This window comes from Athene cunicularia, assembly GCF_003259725.1.
Source record: "Athene cunicularia isolate RWA chromosome 3 unlocalized genomic scaffold, athCun1 chr3_part1, whole genome shotgun sequence".
Taxonomy (NCBI): domain Eukaryota; kingdom Metazoa; phylum Chordata; class Aves; order Strigiformes; family Strigidae; genus Athene; species Athene cunicularia.
Window position 1 is genome coordinate 95,195,574 of NW_020799097.1, and position 18,917 is coordinate 95,214,490.

Consider the following 18,917-nt stretch of genomic DNA (forward strand, 5'->3'; position numbering starts at 1 on the left):
GTGCGAGCGCTCCGCTCGCCCGGCTCTTAAAGCGCGGCGCTTCTGTGTCCGCGGGCTTGGGGGGTGGTTTTTAAACGAACGGCGTTCTCCTGCCCCCAAAAGAATCGCTTTCGCCCCCAAACTGAGCTCGGGGCGCAGCCTTGAGTATGGCGGCTAGGAGAAATCTGGCCCTGTAGCGCGGCCGCTGTGTTGCAGTAACGGGGTGCCACTTGCTGTCTTGCAGGTGGCCGGTCAATAGGGAACGCAATGAAAGAAGCAGAAATAAGGAGGCTCTTGGCTGCCAACCTCCTCTGTGTTTTTTCCATCATTCTGTCAGCGGTTGTTCCATCTTTCTTCTGGGATGGATTCACGGTTTTGGGGACACACCTCGCGTGGCTGTGTATTTGTTCTGTTTGTGTTAGTACCCTTAATATAATCTTGCACTTAGTCCTTAAACCAAATCAGTCTCATAAGAGAAGTTCATTTGCTCACAAGGTAAGATTTTTATTCTTAAATCGCTACCAGGCAATGTGGAGGGGAAGCATTCTTTCACTGAAATAATAAAATGAGAAAGAAGATAATTTTTTGGTGGTGAATTCTTATTTTCCGTGAATGAATTGAGTGTAGCACCTTTTGAAATAAGTTCTCCAATATTTTCGTGATGCTAAACTTTTTCTACCTGTAAATAACACATTCAGGTGAGTAATTCTGTGCCTTTCCCTTTTCTTGTCAATATATTGTTTGTAGTCCCAGCCATTGATCCTACGACAATTTGCATGGTGGCAAAAATTGGCAAAATTGAATGGGTGCAGAACTCATAGTCCAGGCCTGACCTTAAGCGTTCTGAAGAAACGCTTTTCTCGTGTGTAGTTAGAAGTTTGTAATAACATTGAAGGAAGAGAAATATAATTTTTAGAATTTGAAACATAAAAGACCAGCTCATTACAATTTAAACAACGTTGGTAAATTTTTTTTTAAATTATGTGAAAAAGTATTAAAATGGCTCCATTTGCTTGAATGATGACATTTGCATACAGGAGAATCTAAATCTGGGAGAAATTTTTGTAGCTACAGGTTTTAATGGGACCATTAAAGGTAAAAAACCCAATGAAATATTCTTGAACAGAGAGAATTTGAAGCAGCATACAACTTGTTCAGGAGTGGAGGAATACACCAGTGTTTTGGAGTCAGATGCATAGTCTTGCACTGCCAGCTTGCTGAGTCAGACAAGATTTAGTGCTCTGATGTAGTGATTCTAAACATTTAAGCAAGCATCCCTGAAAGCAGTATCTTGTATGCAAAGCTTCTGTCTGGTTTTGCTGATGGAGGAGGATGTGAGATACACAAAATCATTATGGAAAACGAGTATTTTAACCATCTGTGATTTAAAAATGAAACGGGCTTCGTGTTGTAGGTGAGATTTCATTACAGCCTAGCATAAAGTATAAATATTTTTAAAAAAAAAGTGTTCAAGTGAAATGATGGATTTCCACTGGTGACCTGATCAGAACAGACCTAACCAGAACTGTTTATCAAGTGGCTATGCTTTTATATGATACAGTGAGTACCCAGAAACTGTTGTTTAAATCCACAGAAAATTACATGCATTCTGCAGATTTATAGAAAGGCATGGACGTTTGTCACATGGGTTTAGAGCTTAAGGTGCCAAGTTCAAAATGTTGTGGGTTTTATTTCATGTAATTTTAAATATTATGTTTGGTTCTGAATGTCTTTTTTTAATGTTACATTATTTTCTTGCTTTTAAATATTTTTTTCACTTTCTGTGAAAGGTGCCTTTTAATGAATGGACAAAACACTCAGATGTAAAACAGAAATGTAAAAATATCCAATAAAATTATCTATGTTTATCTTGTCATTTCCAGTTATATTTTTTGTATGTTTGCCTTTATTATAATAGGGTGCATGACAAAAAATTAGATGGTAGTGTGATAATTTTTAATAAATTATTAAAAGTATTAAACATGGGGAAAACTGTTCTGAAATACGCCATGCTATTTTCATACTGTGCTGTAGCTGAAATTAAAGAAATAGGTAGAGTACAATTCTATTGATATAGTCTATGTATGTTACTTATGTTCTCTTTTGTTTTGAAGCATTATTCTGACATTTTATTGCTCTTTTTTTAGATATCCAGATTTCTAAAATGCTGTATATACTTTTTCATGTCTTGCATACTATTTCATGCGATTATTGTTCTTTATGGAGCACCTCTCATAGAGTAAGTCAGAAGACCCTGTCTTTCTCTAAACATTTTAAGGGGCAGTTCTCCTCGCAAATATTGGTATAAGCACTTGTATATTCCTGGTACACTGGAAGTTAAATGATAAGCTCCCAGCTAGGGGAAAAAGGATGGATTGTTTGGTGTTTTATTTGTTTGGGGTTTCTTTAGAAGCTGGCTATTCCAATTTCTGTATATTTGGAGATGTGTTGCTCAAAACGGTTACAAACAGCTCCTTTTACTTTAATATTAAAGTTCAACATGTGGGTACAAAAATTTTTCAAAGTTTCATTTAGTCATGTTCCCCATAAGACTCTAAAACATATATCTTGCATATCTTTCATCCTTTTGATATTAGTGTTTTAATTTTTAGGAATGACTAAAAAAAAAAACCACCATGAAGCAGCCTGATTTCTGAGCGCACTATTAAGTTACTGACTAACAATGGCATCATGTAGCTTGGTTTCATGGTTGCTTCCACTACATCAAGCTAGAAAAACAAATGGAATAGTTAAGTAAATATCCAAGCTTACTTCAATTCAGAACTGTTGTTCTATATGAGGTACACCCATGTTATTTAAAGTGTTCCATCTTTACTATTCTACAGAGTAAGAAGAAAATACCTTATTCTTCTACATGAGTTTTAAGAAAGCATATGTGCTTTCACAAGTTGACTTAGAGGGAGTTTTTTTCTTAAGTCTTGGAACTCTTAAAAAATTAGTAACTACCTCACTTAATTTTGTAATATTTCTTCTTTATAGGTCAGTGACTGAGACATTTTTGTTTGCAGTTCTCTTGTCTACCTTTACTACTTTACAATGCTTGTGTATGCTGGGGCCAAACATACAAGCATGGATACGGGTATTTAGTAAAAATGGGTAAGTTCAATTCTAAAGTTTCTGATTTTACCCGGAACAGATGAACAGAATTGATGTAAACAGTATATTGTGGAATTTTTGGTAAAGAAAGGAAAACTTTCTGAATTATGGGTGCTTTTAATATTTGAAATTACAGGCTTATGAAAGCTTTTCTGACAAAATTATTTATTTTAAAGACATTGATCCAGAAAACTGACTTTTTATTTTTTGCGTCCAGACACTAAATCTCACTTTATATGTGTTTGAAGGAAGTAAAGTTTCACGCACACATTTTACTGGTGTAAAACCATTGTGTAGTTCAGAATGATGGTTGTCAAATAAAGAAGAGACCTCAGACTGAGCTGTATAATGAGACTCTTGCACATTATCCAATAGTACCTTCATGAATACTGCTGCTCAAGTAGGAATAACAAGCCAAAACCAATACTATTTTAACAGTATTTTTAACTCGGATATAATGATGAAAATTAGATATAATTTACTGTGGTCTTAAGTATGTAATCTTTACCCATGTTCTTCTTCCAGTTTCAAAGAAAACTGTTTTCAGAATTAGAGTTTTCAAGCATTTTTTTTCAAGAGTATGTTTAAAGTAAAATGAGCCTTTTTACCTCATTTTCACCTCAGGGACAGTCATGACATTAGCATGTATCAAGGATAATGTATTTTTCAGAAGTATTCTATCTCCTCTGCCTTTTTTTTACTCACTAAATAGGATTGCTGAAAGACTAGGATGCTGAAACAAAGAAGCCCCACATATGCTTGATATTTAATAATAAGATGTTTGTATTCTTCCCTTTTAATAGTTCATAAGGGTGAAGTCTAATCTCAAAGGAAAGTGAAAAGTTGTATAACACTGCTTACCTATGGAGTTACTTTTGGTTTAAATTTCTGCAGAGGAGGACAAAAATAGGCATAGTTTTAGGTGTTGACTTGGTTTATCTCAGTTCTCAACTTACTGAAAAATATCTTGAATCCTTATTCAAGTCAGTTAAGCCTATTTTTCTTTATGGTCAGTGGAAGGGTTGAATAGACTTTAATAAAAGCATGGAGTTGTTTAGCCAAAACAAATCATTGCTGATTCATTTAGTCATCTTTGGAGGTTTTGCAACTGGAAATAATAGCTGAATTGAAGTAACAGATGTTTGACGACAGTGTGTCTTTGTGCCATGTTAGCTTTTGAAATAGCCTCCTGCATAATTTTGAATGCCTGTCAATGTCTTTCTTTCCTAGTCTAGATGTTAAAGTTATTTCAGCACAATGATTGCATAGGAAACAGAGTTGTCTTGTTTTGACGTTTTTGCTGTGACAATTTGTACATACTTGTTACTAGTGAGCCATGTGACATTATCTGAATAAAATGTCTGTTTAATGATGATGTTTATTTAGACTAGCCTTTGAAAGTGGACTACAAAGAAATATTGTAGCAGGTTTTTTTATGTAGCAAGATGCTCTTTTAAAAATAATCCTGTGGTTTTTCATTTGACCTCATGAATGAGTTGAAACGTCTTGCATTTAGGTGTGAACTGAGTGTAGACAGGATGTATTAAAAGGTTGTCTCTAACTTAACCACATGGAATGAGGTGGGACTGGCTGCATGGAGGGAAGGGATGGTTAGGTAAGATCAACACAGCTGTTTGCTTTGAAGAGTTTAGTGAACTGCACTGGAACAGCAAGCTGGAAAGTCTGATTAAGCATATAGCTTAGTGTGAAAAAGGAATGTGTTTTAAAAATATCTGAATACAATTTAGAGTTAAGTAACCACTGGCATTTATCTCTTGTTACTCTTATTTGCCTGTGCTGTACTTACAAGATCAAAATGTGTTTGTGCTATTGTCGTGGCAGAAAGACAGAAAAAGGCATCTAGAAAAAGAAAGTTTATTTTGCTATATCGAGTGTAAATAAGTAACAGTGATTAATTACCTAGCTATTGGTCTGGATAGCTTTCTGCTCTGTTTAAGGTGGTCTAGTGTGAAAATACTAATGCACATAGTGTCATAGGGCTATTCATAAAGTTACATTCAAGTAACTTGTATGTAATATATTTCATCATTATAGCTATGGTACAACTGAGTCAGTCCGACTTAAAAAGATTTTGGGGAGTACCTTTTAAAGTGCTTACTTTTTCTGCATTAGGTGCTTAGCTTCCTCTGTTTCTACTTGCAGCACTTGGAAGAGCAGTCAATGTTAGTAAAATAACTTCTAATAAAGTTACTACAAGATCAGTCTTTAAGTGCCCATGCCTCTGGGAGATGGATTATATGCACTGTGTCATTATAACATGTGACCTGTGACACTACAGGTTTATTTGGGTTTGGGTTGCTGGCGGGGTGGAGGGGAGGTGTTGTTTGGTTGAGGGTGTTTTTTATGGAAACAGTTGCATAAAACACAATTGTAGCTCAGACAGGAAATTGCATATGCTCCACATTTTCAAACTGAGTACACTTCTGAATTGGAAATGTCTATTTGATGGACCAAATATATTAATTTTTTTTAAATTACTTTTAAAAATTTGAACAATTTATTCTTACGTATTTATTGTCTATGTACACATTGAATGTGTGAGAAAAGTAAATTTGTGTATTCTGCATCATAAAAACTTCAATTCTAAGTAGGCTATAAATAGGGCTCTCTTTATTAATTCTGCATTTGGGAGGGGGTGGGCCCATGCCAGCTATCTCTGGTCTCCATATTCTGACATCTGGTGTTGTGACCAATGTCATGACACTGATCATATGCTGTCATGTGCTGCTGTAAGCAGATACATGGAATAAAAGCTACAGAAAAGGTTATCAGCATTAATGAAAGCAGGTGACTATTCTTTAAATGGCTTTTCAGTAATTGTTGGCTGAAATAGCCTCCTGCATAAAAGCCTTTAAGAAAGCAGCTTTCAGTTGCTGATTTTTATTGCTTCTTTTGGAGACTTTTATTTTGAATCGCTAGCCTGAATAATTGTGTTGAAATTTCTGGTATGATAGCAATTACGTCACTTGGGCAAGAAATAGATTTTTATTTGGAACTTGCCAAAAAAAAAAAGGTATAAACCCATAATTTTAGGGCTCCTTCAACTGTCATTTCACCTATTTTATGACTTGTTTGTGAATGGCATACTCTTACAGACTTGGAAATGTCCTTTGTAAAAGTAGGCATCATCAAATATTAAGTGCTGCTTAGTATTTCAGTCCTGCTGCAGCCCAAAATTCCAGACTTTGCCTGTCCAGGAGCTGTCTTAGTAAATTCTTTTATGTTAGCTAACCTCTTAATTCAATCATTACTTAAAACATAACAATGTATTGTATTATTTAAAGGAGTTAAATAATTACTTTAGGCTTTAAAAGGCATTTGTGCCACTAGTGATCATGTATTATCTTAAATATTGCTGGTTTTGCCTGCAGTGATCTTTGTTGTAGTTTACTCATGGTTAAAAAGTAAAGAAACATATAAAACTCGAAGTTTATAAATGTTGCTGCAGTTGTTAGCCTCATGTAAATGAGAGGTTTATTTGATGGGTTCATGGACTAAAGAATACCTGCACAATCCTGATCGGTGACATTCCATGAAGAAAACAGAATAATCAGAGCATTGTTCCTTCGATATAATGTTGGAGGACAAGCCAGGTTGTATTTGAGTAGGCAGTGTTCATGCTGCAGGGTGGCTGAATTAGGAGCTCAAATGGTTGCCAGACTACCAATGGCTGTTCTTCACTTGGGCACTGTGCCTTGCTAATTCTGTTGTTTTGCTTTTGGATTCAGTCTGGTGTCTCCATATGGTGCAGCAGTATGTGTGTAGATTTACCAGATAAGATGTCTTGTGGGGTATAAATGTACCTCAGTCATCCTTGGTATATTCTGCTGGTTCTTTCACTGCTTTAAAGCTGTAGAGAACAAATCCTGTGAGGAGCAGTTGAAGGAGCTGTGACTGTTCAGTGTGAGGAAGGAGAAGGCTGAGGGGAGACCTCATCACTCTCTACGCCTACCTGAAAGGACATTGTAGAGAGGTTGGTGCTGGTCTCTTCTCACAGATGATTAGTGACAGAACAAGAGGGAAAGGCTTTAAACTGCAACAGGGGAGGTTCAGACTGGACATTAGGAAAAAAATTTTCACAGAAAGAGTGGTCAGACAGTGGAATAGGCTGCCCAGGGGGGTGGTGGAGTCACCATCCCTGGATGTGTTTAAGGGTCGTTTAGATGAGATGCTGGGGGATATAGTGTAGGGGAGAACTCTGTAGAGAAGAGCTGATGGTTGGACTCCTTGATCCCAAGGGTCTTTTTCCAACCTGAATGATTCTGTGAATGTTCTCTTTCCCATGCTGCTAACAGCTCTCTGCTCAGTTATTCAGCTTCAGAAAATAATTTACAATGATTTTGTATGTGCAGACTCCTGAAAAGTTGTATAGTTAAATCAGGATTTTTCCCTTTAAAAAACACCTCAAATTGGTAGAATTGTAAATTGGAGTCTTGTAAATTAAAGGGATGGAGTTATTATAGAAGAAACAGAGTTCTGCTCAAAATGTCAGTGTTGCATGGTAAATATTATAATTTGTATGACTTTTATTTTGCAAACAATTGCTTTCACTTGTGAGTAATTCAGTCAATAGCAGTGAGTTAAGTGTACTCAGAAGTAAATTTTACACTCTTCAAGACAAGGTGTAAGATTGAAGCTTTAATGTCATGCAATCTAAACAGCACATGTGAAGTTCAGAGTTAACTATCCATCTAGTCTTCTAGCCATAAAAATGCTTATTTTTTTTCTTGTGTTAGCTAAAGCTAGGTTTGTTTTTATAACTTAAGATTTAAATCTCCTACTAATTTGGAGCAGGGATTTCAGCCCAGTTCTCCTGCCTCGGAACTGTGCCCTACTGTGTCCTGAACTTCTGCTGTTGTTTCTTATTGATACTAAGTATTCAAATGTTCATGGCTTGAATAGCAAAGCAATCACTTGATAGACTGATGATGGACAATTAGCGCTTATCTGTCAAGCAGAAACCAAGCTTTTCTAAAACTTTTGAAGTGAGTAGTGGTAGAAGGCTATAAACTGAGAACTGAAGTCATTAACCTCTCTTATGATATGTGCTGTGATTGGCAATGCAAGAGTTCTCTAGTGTGTAATAAATGTATTCTGCAGCCAGTGTATTTGGAACTTGGATGCAGTGGTGCTGAAGGGTTGCAAATGTTTCTTTTCAGTTGATGGAAATTTGCTTTGGAATATTTACATAGTGGACTTCTATAATATTTCCAATTTCAAATTGTTATAATCATCAAATTAACAGCATGTCTACACCACAGAGTACTTTTTGACTGTACTTACACTTTTCTATACAATCTCATGCTACCCTTTCATGTCTGCTTCTCCCTGCAATGCACACAGTATCATTGTGATATTTTCATTTGCTCAGTCAAGCAGTGTTTCAAGCGCAGTAGGAGTATTTCCAAGTAAAATAAAGTAGCTTTTGCAGTAAACATCTCAAGGGGAAAAAAAAATCTACTGAATGTGTGGTATAGAAAGATTGTGATTATAGCTATAATATGCAACTTACACTTTGCATATAGTTTGTACCTTTTAGGAGAAACCTGCATGCTATCTATCAAATACATAGAATTTTATATCTGTTGGTAAGTTTAGAAATCTTGGGAGAAACTTGTAACACACTGTTTTTACAGAGCTATGTCCATCTGGGAAAGTAGTCTACAGATTACTACCATATGCAGTATACTTGGAGCTTGGTTTGGAGCATTTCCTATTCCTCTTGATTGGGATCGGCCTTGGCAGGTCAGTATGTACTCCTTTATCATAAATATAAAAATAGTAATTTTCTGGATATGTACACTACATAGTTGCTCTGAAAAGTGTGCAGGTATATTGAACTTACTCATAAGTTGTTCCTACAAGTTTATGCCAAACATTTAAAAAGTCATTGGAAGCATCTGTGCTTACAGTGTAATGGTGAAAAATGCAGAAATTTTACCTTCATTTCTAATAGGTTCTTTGTTACAGATTTATGAGTGTCTGCTCCATGCAAATTTTATCATGAAATAGAGAATAAAGTATTCTGATAAGAAGCAGCTAGGCAAGCTGGGGGAGAAATGTGAAATGAAGATGGCTCCAAGTTTGTCTGCCTTCAGTCTGGTAGCTTTTATTGTTTATGGGTAGGGAAGGAAAGATGGTTTCCTGGTGTTTCGCTTTCCCCTCTATCTTCCATAAAAGCACTTAATAGAATGCATTTTAAATAGATTTGGATTGATTTGTAGAAATGGTGTGGCTAAGGCACTACTAAAAACTTACTTTCTGATTTCAAAGAAAGGCAAGCATGGAGAAACGGTTTCATTAAACATAACTGAAGTCTGCAATTATCATAAAATGATGACACTAGTAACACTTTTTCCTAAGTGTCTTCAGTGGATATTTTCTTTCCTCAGGTTACCAAACTCATACACTCTCAGCTGACTAGTATCTACCAGGCCTGTTCTTAAGCAGATGGTTTCAAAGGTTTCTTTCAGAAATGAGTATAACAGACAACACACTATTCTCTCTGATATTATAGAGACATTGTGGCTTACAGCTGCAGTGGAAATTTGTCTTCCATAAGTAGCCTGCTTTTATGCCACCAGCCTTTCTTTACAACAGTGTAATAAGATATTAAAATTTCTATTTAAAAAATAATAGAGTAGGTTAATACTTTAAGTAAAAAAAAAAAAATCAGGTTTTCTTCCCTAAAAACACTTGATTTTACTCTTACAAGATGTTTCACCATCAATCTGACATAGGTATGTGTTGGCACTAGTTACTTGTTGATGGACATGAACGTAACCCAAAAATCAAGGGATTCATTGAAATGCAATCTTGTATCTTCTTGCAAAATCTTTCCTGTTCCAATGCGAGGCAAGCACTTCTTTTTTGCTCAGCTAGGATTTTAAAATGGTATGTCACATCAAGCAGGTTTTATTTTATCTCTAAAATCTCAGACTTCGCTAATATACTGTGTATAAAAATTTCACCTTCTATGCACCAATGATATAATGAAAACTTAATTATTAAGTTAGTTGGGTCTGATTAACAAGTCACACAAATAGATTGACAGATGCTTTAAGTACAGTTAATTTTTTACTTTATTTGTCCGTTCCTCCATCTTCTCATAGTAGGAAACACAAGTTTGGTAATGGTCTGGCAGCTTTTTCTGTTTGAAAATTCTTCTAAGTCAGTAAAAGCCAAACATGACTGATGGAAGTTAAGCTCTATAATCTGTGCTTGGACATCTAAAAAGGTATTATCTGATTCCTCAGAACAGCAAAGCATCTGCAGGAGCCTCAGATACTATTAAATTGTCAGTAGTTGTTTCTGGGGCATGAATGGTCCCCAGAGAATTCAGACAGCAGCAGAAAGAGTATGTCTGCATTTTCCTTCTCCTTCACCATCTCCACCCTCACTTCTGACATGCTCCTGATACCAAAGTTGGCAGGGGTGAGTTTCTGACTATCGATTCCTTCATTGAAGTCATTTTCCTGTGCCCAGATCCAGAGCATTTGCTGATGTGTTGCTTCCCTTAAGTTCCCCTCTTTACTCAACCACCCCTTCTCCACCTTTTACCTTGTAGGGTTTAAAATAGCAGGATGGGGGAAGAAATCTTGATTTCCATTTTGGGTCTGAACCGCTTGATCATCACTTTAATCATCATGCGAGCAATTCAAGAGCAGCCTTAGAGAAGTTTGCTTATCAGTCCTGCAGGCTGCTACTTCAACAGTCTTAAAAACTGCAGTTTTAAGTGCTAATTTTTAAAGATCTGCTGTATAAGGGGAAATGAAAGAAGTCCTTGTTAGAATGTAGTTCTTAAAGTCAAATGATCTCAGAAAAGTAACACAGTGAAGAACCAAAATTGTAACAAATATTCAAGGCAGAAATTAACCTCTTTAATGCAGCTTCTTGGAGATCATGTTCACAACTCTCAAAAGTTTTCAATCACCTGTTGATAATTTAATTTTTTTGTGAAGGTGATCTCTTAAATATTGGTCACCCAGGCACAGAAGAATAGGGAGTGCGGGCTGTGGGAAGTGTCTTTGCCAGGCATTTTCAGTAGTTGCCCAAGAATCACTGCATTTCAGTTCAGCCAAGCTCAGATATATATGCATCAGGTTCTCTGCAAACACTGAACTTGACGCAGCAGTTGTCATGAGTCTTTTGTCTTTCAGTCCCCACTGAGTACTGTGGATTCAGCAACACAGGTATTGAGCTGCATGTAGTAACTCTGTGTTGCTGTCTCAGAAACCTGCAGAGCCAAGAGACATTTCTCTTCTTCAGAAGTTCACTGGGCACTAGCAACAAAACACCTTTTGGCAAGAGTATTCCTTTTGCTACCTGTTGCAAGGTGATTACAGAAATTTATAGTAGATTCTTTCACTGTAGCAATGAAAGAGGAGAGGTACTTTCTGCATTGTCTTCAGCCTAAAATGGGGAAAGAAGAATGGCTCTCATAAAGGATCCTCCTTTATGTCACTCTTGAGTGTCTGACCTAACCACTGACTTATTCAACATAAAAATACATGTACATAATGCAGTTGCAGGAAGAGGTTCTTTATTAAAAAAAAACAAAAAAAAAGACATGGGCTGTCAGTGTTTTGTGTACAACCTAATCCAGCTGGTATGCTTATGGGAACACCTACAGATTAAGTCCCAAACAAGGTCTGGAAAAAGTCATATAGATCTTAATGTAGGCTTAAAAGTAATCAGAGCCCAGTCAAAACCAAATTACTTCTAAGCATCTGCATGAATAAAGTATTAAGCTGTCATGCTTTTGACATTAGCCCTTTCTTCTATTGGCCTAAAAGCAGAAAGCTTGAGGATTACAATTTTGCATTTACCCTTCTGAGATCCAAAAAGGGACTCAAATGGATTAGCTTAGTCTTTGGATCCAAGACCAGCTTTTGAGATAAGAACAGTTTTCATTAGTGATTGTTTTCCTTTTCGTATTTTAAGACTTTTTGTTGTAAACAAATTTTTTTTTATTTTTAAATCTGTAGTGGGAATGGTTCTTCTTTAGAACAGAAAATATGGTTTAAATCCTAGTATAAGTGCAAGACTAAAGTGGTATTATCATTTTAGAGAGCAGTGTTAAGGCCTTTAAGGCTGCTTGTTGGAAAAAGTGGTTCCGATATTTGTATTGGCTATGGTTAGTGTTTGTAACAACGTTATGGAAACACAGCTGCATTTGTACTTTTAGCTTCAGACAATTCATTATTTAAGGAATGTTGTAGACAAGAATTGGATGGGTAAATGGTAGGGAGAAATATCACATGATAGATCAAACTAAAGGGTTGCTGCTGCTGCCCTTGTGTTCTGTTTGTAACCCTAAAATGTCAGAAGTTGGCAAAAACAGCTGACATCCAGCAGGTGCAGAAATGCACTATGAGTTTGGAATGAAAAATGCTACTGATACTGATCTAGCTCTATTAGAACAATTAATATAACCTAAGGTTCACACAAAAAGTTAAGCACTGTGTCTTGAATTGGTATATTTTTCCGCTTAATCTCAATTTAGCACTTTATCCAATCTAGTGTCTACACTTTAAACTGCAAACACTTTTAAATTGACTGTAGTCCAGTTCAGAGAGTAGACTGGAGAGGACTTCAGAGAAAGCCACTCCTGTGAAGTCAGTTTTGTTCACAGAAGTGGCTTCAAATGAAAATGGGCTGTAGTCACTCACCTGAAGCAAACAGGCAGTTGAAGGAAACACACAGAGATAAAGTGAGTACTGAGGATGCTGGAATACCAGTAGAGTACTGAATAAAGCTGCCTGCACTTTTCTGTAGGGCACCCGTTGTCTGAATTGCCACACCAATGCATATGGCAGTTCTTTGTTGCTGCTTTGTGGCCTTAAATAGCAACTAAGGGCAACTTAGTTTCTTTTTTTGCTAATCTATTTCCCAGTCATTAACTGTCTGTATTAGGACTAGCATCTGTTCCTGACATCTTAATAGAGGAACTGAAAAATTATGATAGTCATCCCTTTACATCATGGTTGAGAACTTTGTAGAAGCTGAGAAGTTCGTAGTACCATTACCTACATGTTACCTGATCAGAAGATCAGATGTCAATATGTCATGTATATTCTTCACTAGAATTTGTTTTTACTTCAAAGTACTTCAGACTTCTGTGGAGTAAACTTGGTATGAAATTCATCATCAGGAGCTCCAATTCATGTGCTAATAGCTAAAACCAAAATGCTACTTATTCCCGAGTTTTTCATAAACCAAAGAAAACATATTGGTTCTTTATGCATACTTCTTGTGACACACGATAAAACAGATAAATACAGATGTCTCAGAAAATCTTCACTTTATTTTCCATGGTTTTGTTTGAAAAATATTGCATACAGGGGATATTCAGATTAGTGGGCCTGTCTACATTTAAAAATATTAATGTAAAATGCATTTTTTTAGCACATAACTTTTATGCTAAGTAAATATTACTTAATAGGAACAGAATATTGTTGTGGAAATAAAATGACATTATTTGAATAATGTTTCAGAATGGAAATTAAAAATATATAAAGCATTTCTGTTAGAAGTATAAAATATACTGCTGAGTCAGTTGATATCCTGATGATTCATTGTTTTTCATTATTCTGTTGTTGTTCCTAAAGTAACTTTTTAGCATAATTTGGCCATGCATATTGCCCCCCTGCTAGTTTTCAGAAAATTTTGTAACTATGCAACAGTTGGTCAGGGAGGCCTACTCTGTGATTGCTCCAGGTTATACCTCTGCAGAATTAAGCCAGTCTCAGACAAAGGTAAAGATAATTGCCTTACAGGAATGCAAGGTAATCCCTACAGTAGTTACATTTCTGTACTGACAAAAAACCCCAAACACCACAAAACCCCAAAAATCCCACCAAACACAAAAAAACCCCACCCAATTCAAGACTTACTCTGCAAGACATGTTTCAGTTTATTATGAGTGTAAGACTGGTAGTAATCTCAAAACTTTGGCAAAATTATTCTATCTAATTCATAAACAATTTTTTAAATAGTTTCGAACATTAATTATGATCATTTAAATAAGGCTATTCTAGATGATGTTCAGAAAGTTTGGAGTTGTACATCGATCTCTAGTTGCCTCTGTCCTCTGTGATGTGTGGTGGGTATGTAGGTTAGTTCTAGCAAAGAAACTTTGTTACAGTTGCTTAGTTTTCTCAGACTGCCTATTTTGAGTTGATAGTGTACTTTTAATAACCACATATGATTAGGATCCTGGCTTCATGTGTCATCTGAGCAGTGGCACCTTAAAGCACAACATCACTGAAACAGAAGGGGGTCATTTAGGTGTTATTAGACACATTGTGACACATCCTTTCTCTGCTCAGCCTGATGTTAATTTAGTTGCAGAACAAGATGTTATAATTACTTATCGGCATGCTTTTTATGTGGTGGACCTAGCATTCCAGACACCCCATTCATCATTGACAGCTGAATTTTGGAAATTCTGATGTTCCTGGGTTTACTGCGTGTTTTGATAATAGACTTTAAAAACATGTTCCTGGGTTTACTGTGTGCATGCTCATCCATCCATCTGGGGTTTTTGTAGCATAATTTTGATCTGTAGTACCTGTTACTAATGATAAAAAGTGACTTTGAAACAATATCCTGCCTACCGAGTTTTCCTACCATTAGGTGAAAGTGAAATAGGTATATTCCTACTTTATACTGGGTACAGCACTATAATAGGTAGTGCTGATAGAACTCAAATGAGTTGATTGACTGCCATGTAATTTAGCTAATATGACTGTAGATACTAGCCCAGATACCTCTCATACATTTGTAACCTGAAAAATAATCTGGAGAATCTCAGGTACAGTTCTTGGTGGCTACTCAAGTAAGATGAATAGGACTATAAACTTTCACACTTCTTTGTTAACACAGTTCAGAGTTTTCTTCTTGTATTTGCTTTTTTATCTACTACCTACTGTGAAAGTTTTGTTATAAGTTGCTTTATGTGTGTAGACAGGATAATATGCTGTGTTCAAGGTTTTTTTTAAACAGAGGTAGAAGCTTGTTCCACTTTAGTGTAGTTATTGTTTATTTAATGATATGTTTTCTAAATGTAAACCTTAATGGTGAGATCAAAGGCAGTTATGCTTACTAAAACTTTAGAACACAAATCTACAAAACCAACTTCTAGTTACAAATGCCAACCTGAAAAAAAACTCACACTTTCTTCTCCTCGGCATGTGCTTGTCAACACACACATCTGTACAATGTGATAAGACACTTTAAGCTAACATGTGCATGCAACCAAAACAGATTAAAGGCATGTACTGAAATTTTTAAGACAGTACAGACTAAACAATCAGGTATTTAAGGCATGTTAGAAACAGGGAAGGAAAGTAATTGTGCTCATTTATTCAGTTTTAAAATGAAACAAATTACATAGCTTTCTCAAAAATTATTACATAGCTTTCTAATTGACAGTCAGAAATGGATCTTTTGAAATACTAAGCATACAAAAAAATCGAGTTTTAGGAATATGAGAAAAGCACTCATCTAAAGAATGCAATCAGATTACTAAAAAAACCACCAAGTATATACAGTAGATTGCCCCACTGTATTTGCATGTATGTATTAAAGTTCCAGCAGTCAGCTGCTTACTTTACAGTATCTTTAAAAATTTTATTAGAGTGTTGCTGCTCTGGCCTATAAGAATCTGGCCTTTAGGTCCTTATCAGTTTCCATGTAATTCCCATTGCATGGGATGATAGTTACAGACTTGTAATAGATGACCAAACTGTCATGCAGTCGGAATTCTGCTTTAGCTACATGCATAGTACAACAGAGCTAGCGACCTTGCTGACATCCTGCAACATGCTCTGCTTTCCATGCAATCTGCTAAGCATTCTCACATCAGTTCACAGGTGTTCTAAAGAGCACTGAGGAAACTAGCTAATTTGTGTCCTGAAAAGTTGGCAATTCCTATTTTGAGTCCTAAATTCTTAAAATGAGTTCTAATATATACTAGAAAACTTGCAGTTCTGCAGTGTCTATTTAGCTAGCCTAAAGAAATCTCTGTTAAGTCCTATCACTGCTGCTAGATGAAAAGGCAAAAAGAAAATTTAAACAAATAGCAGAAGTCAGGATTGTTTTGTATTAACCGCTGGCTCATGCTCTGTACCTTAAAATGCAAGTTTTGCACTTGTTAAGCATGTAAGTGGAGATTTGTTTTTGCCAAGCTGCTGTTCAGATTCCTAGTAATCATATACAGGTTGTTAAAGTTGCCCTTTTCTGCATGCATTTGATACGTAAACTGACTGTTCTTGAATTAGGCTGTGAGGATGGTAGCTGATTATTCCCGGCTGCTGGGACAGACAAGGCATTTCATGACACTTTCCAGAAGAATGTTCTGTCCTGTCTCCCACACTATTCTCTCCAGATCAACCTTCTTCCCCTTCAAAAAAAGTGCAGTTAGGCGATGTTGCCTAACATCTTATTCCCCTGCTGCTGACCCAGCCTAGACATGACATCAGTACTAGGGTAGGGTATGTCAGGTTCTTCGCAGCAGAAGGGAGCTTAAAGTAGGAGGAACTGAGCTGAATAGTTCTCAGGGGATGAGGGGTGTATTGCAGGTTGCATACGTTGAACAAGTGGAATGGAATCTCTTAAAACAGGCAGATGGATATTAGCTGCTTAGTTTTTTATCACTTAAGGCAGTTCATACCAAATGAGGGAAGCTTAAACCAAGTTTAAGAGATAATATAAAATACAGGGCAAAAAGCAGACCAATCAGGCAAATCAAATTCATTTTAAAAGGTCCAGCAGAAAGTGATTGGGTCTCAGAAAAACAAGGCCAGCAGCTAATGCAAAATAAAGCAACCCACTTTCATGGACAGACAGAAAGCATATGCAAGGGCTGTTATTTTAGTGCAGCTGATGTGCTTAAGAGCCACATCTTAATCTGTCTTTGATAACCTGCTATTTTAGATATGCCCATGGATGCATCTGCTTATAGGTAGCCTAAAGGCCAGCAGTCAAGAATAAAAGGTGCAGAACTACTATCATTAACTGTTAGGGTGTTTTTACCCTGCCTTGAGGGTTGGAGAAAATAGTGTTAAGGACAGCAACACTCTTAACTCCAGTCTTTTAACTCCTGTGCTTAAGAGAGTTTTCAAAAGGCCAATCAAACTGTCTTCAGAACTACTTTGGGCCATCTGACAAGCATAGTAAGAATGAGTACCTGGCCTAGTACCCTTCTGTTCTATGCCACTAGAAGGGATGATGTGGTGTTTCTTTTCTGTCTCATCCATACAGGGATCTGCTCCAGATCTCCGGACAGTGAGATGGAGCGTTTTATGGTTTCTTCCCTTTGCCCCATCTTTGCCAGATGCCATTAGTGAGAGTTGGATTTCAGAGGTCAGAGAGACTTATGTGTTAAGTGAGACAGCCTGAAACTGCTGTTAAGGTAACGCTGATTTTTAAAAAGCAAAGCAAAAATTGAGCATTTTGAAAATGGACAGAGGCATAATTAATATTTAGAAGTTACACAACTATTGAAAAACCATGTTCCAAATTGCAGTTCAGTCACTTAAGAAGAAGCTACAAGAAATCATCAGAGATCCTTTTAAACATACCAGCAATTGCCCACTTTACACAAGACACCAAAACATACAGGGTCAATGGGTCACTGGGGATACTGACTCTCCAGTTAAAGGAACATGAAAAATGTAGAGTCTAACATCTACCTATACTTCTGGAAAGCAAATAGGCAGCTACAGATTCACCTAATGTAGGCAGAATATAATGAAGGATCATTGATCACTTGGAGAAACTGATTACTCAGTAGTAAAAAGACCACTGAGTTATGAAGCCTCTGTCCATAGCTTTGTAGATATTAGAGTGGTGTTTGACTTCATCAGTGAACAGGAAAGTATGACTCCTGTTCCAACTGAACATTACTGAGTGAGCAGCTGGGGTTGTAGGGGCTTTTCTACCATTTTGTCCTTTAGACACACATAATATGCAGAATGCTAGAAATAACTTAATTACATTTCATTTAAAAGTTGAAAAGATCCACCTGAAGCGTAAGTTTAGCCAAGGCCACAAACTTATGTGAGTTTTAAATAAACATAGTATCTTATCATGCCAAAGCATTTCAAGGCTTTTTATAGACCTACAATACCACTGTTAAATGAATGAAAACAAGCAAGTCTTTGGTTTGAGAGGCAACAACCAAAATATTCATTAACAAAAACAAGTAGCAAAGACAGAATGTCCGGAAATGGAAGGATGAACTAAGGTCAATAAAGAGTACCTAAGGCACCTTGTTTAGTCATCTTTGCTACACTCCTTAAGACCTCCAAATAATATATATAACTGCAAATGCTAAGGAATGTGAAGATGAAACAGCTGAGGAGACCATAAAGATGAAACAGAAAAGGACAGAATATGTTACTCTCACTCCTAGTTAAAATTCCCATAGTCAAGTATGTGAATAAATATATTTTTTTCCAAATAATAATGAAGTGAAGAGAAGAATTTGAGCTAGGAAAATGAATGAAAGGAGGAACCAGCAGCATTAAGAGTAAGCTCATTTGATATTCATGAGTTGCAAGTCAAAATGAAGTAGAAAAGAAGGCTGGACACCGAGATGTAGATATTTTCTTTAATGTCTATTGCATTTCTCAGTTGCAAGTACTACAGAAGGTGGAAATACCCTCTTAATTTAAAAATTAAAAAAATAGAGTGCAGTCTGTACTTGCTTCAGGAACATACACTGTATAGCAGGAAGTGCAAAACTGTCCTTGCAAAAAAAAAAAAAAAAAAAGCAAAGGAGAATGTTTGAAAAG

The 18,917-nt window shown here is 36.4% G+C and overlaps 1 protein-coding gene across 5 annotated transcripts in view; it reads left to right on the forward strand.

The window, feature by feature from the left end:
• The first annotated feature begins 6 nt into the window (after nucleotides 1–6).
• The window catches only part of PIGF (phosphatidylinositol glycan anchor biosynthesis class F), a 40,980-nt gene continuing 22,069 nt past the window's right edge, over nucleotides 7–18,917 (forward strand). For all 5 annotated transcript variants that reach the window (XR_003397944.1, XM_026844170.1, XM_026844173.1 and 2 more), the window contains exons 1-4: nucleotides 7–474; nucleotides 2,127–2,218; nucleotides 2,980–3,096; nucleotides 8,754–8,862. Coding sequence is in view for 4 of the 5 variants with exons in the window: in XM_026844170.1 (XP_026699971.1) it covers nucleotides 247–474; nucleotides 2,127–2,218; nucleotides 2,980–3,096; nucleotides 8,754–8,862 (546 nt within the window). In the remaining variant the exon portion in view is untranslated. The remainder of the gene's footprint in view (nucleotides 475–2,126; nucleotides 2,219–2,979; nucleotides 3,097–8,753; nucleotides 8,863–18,917) is intronic.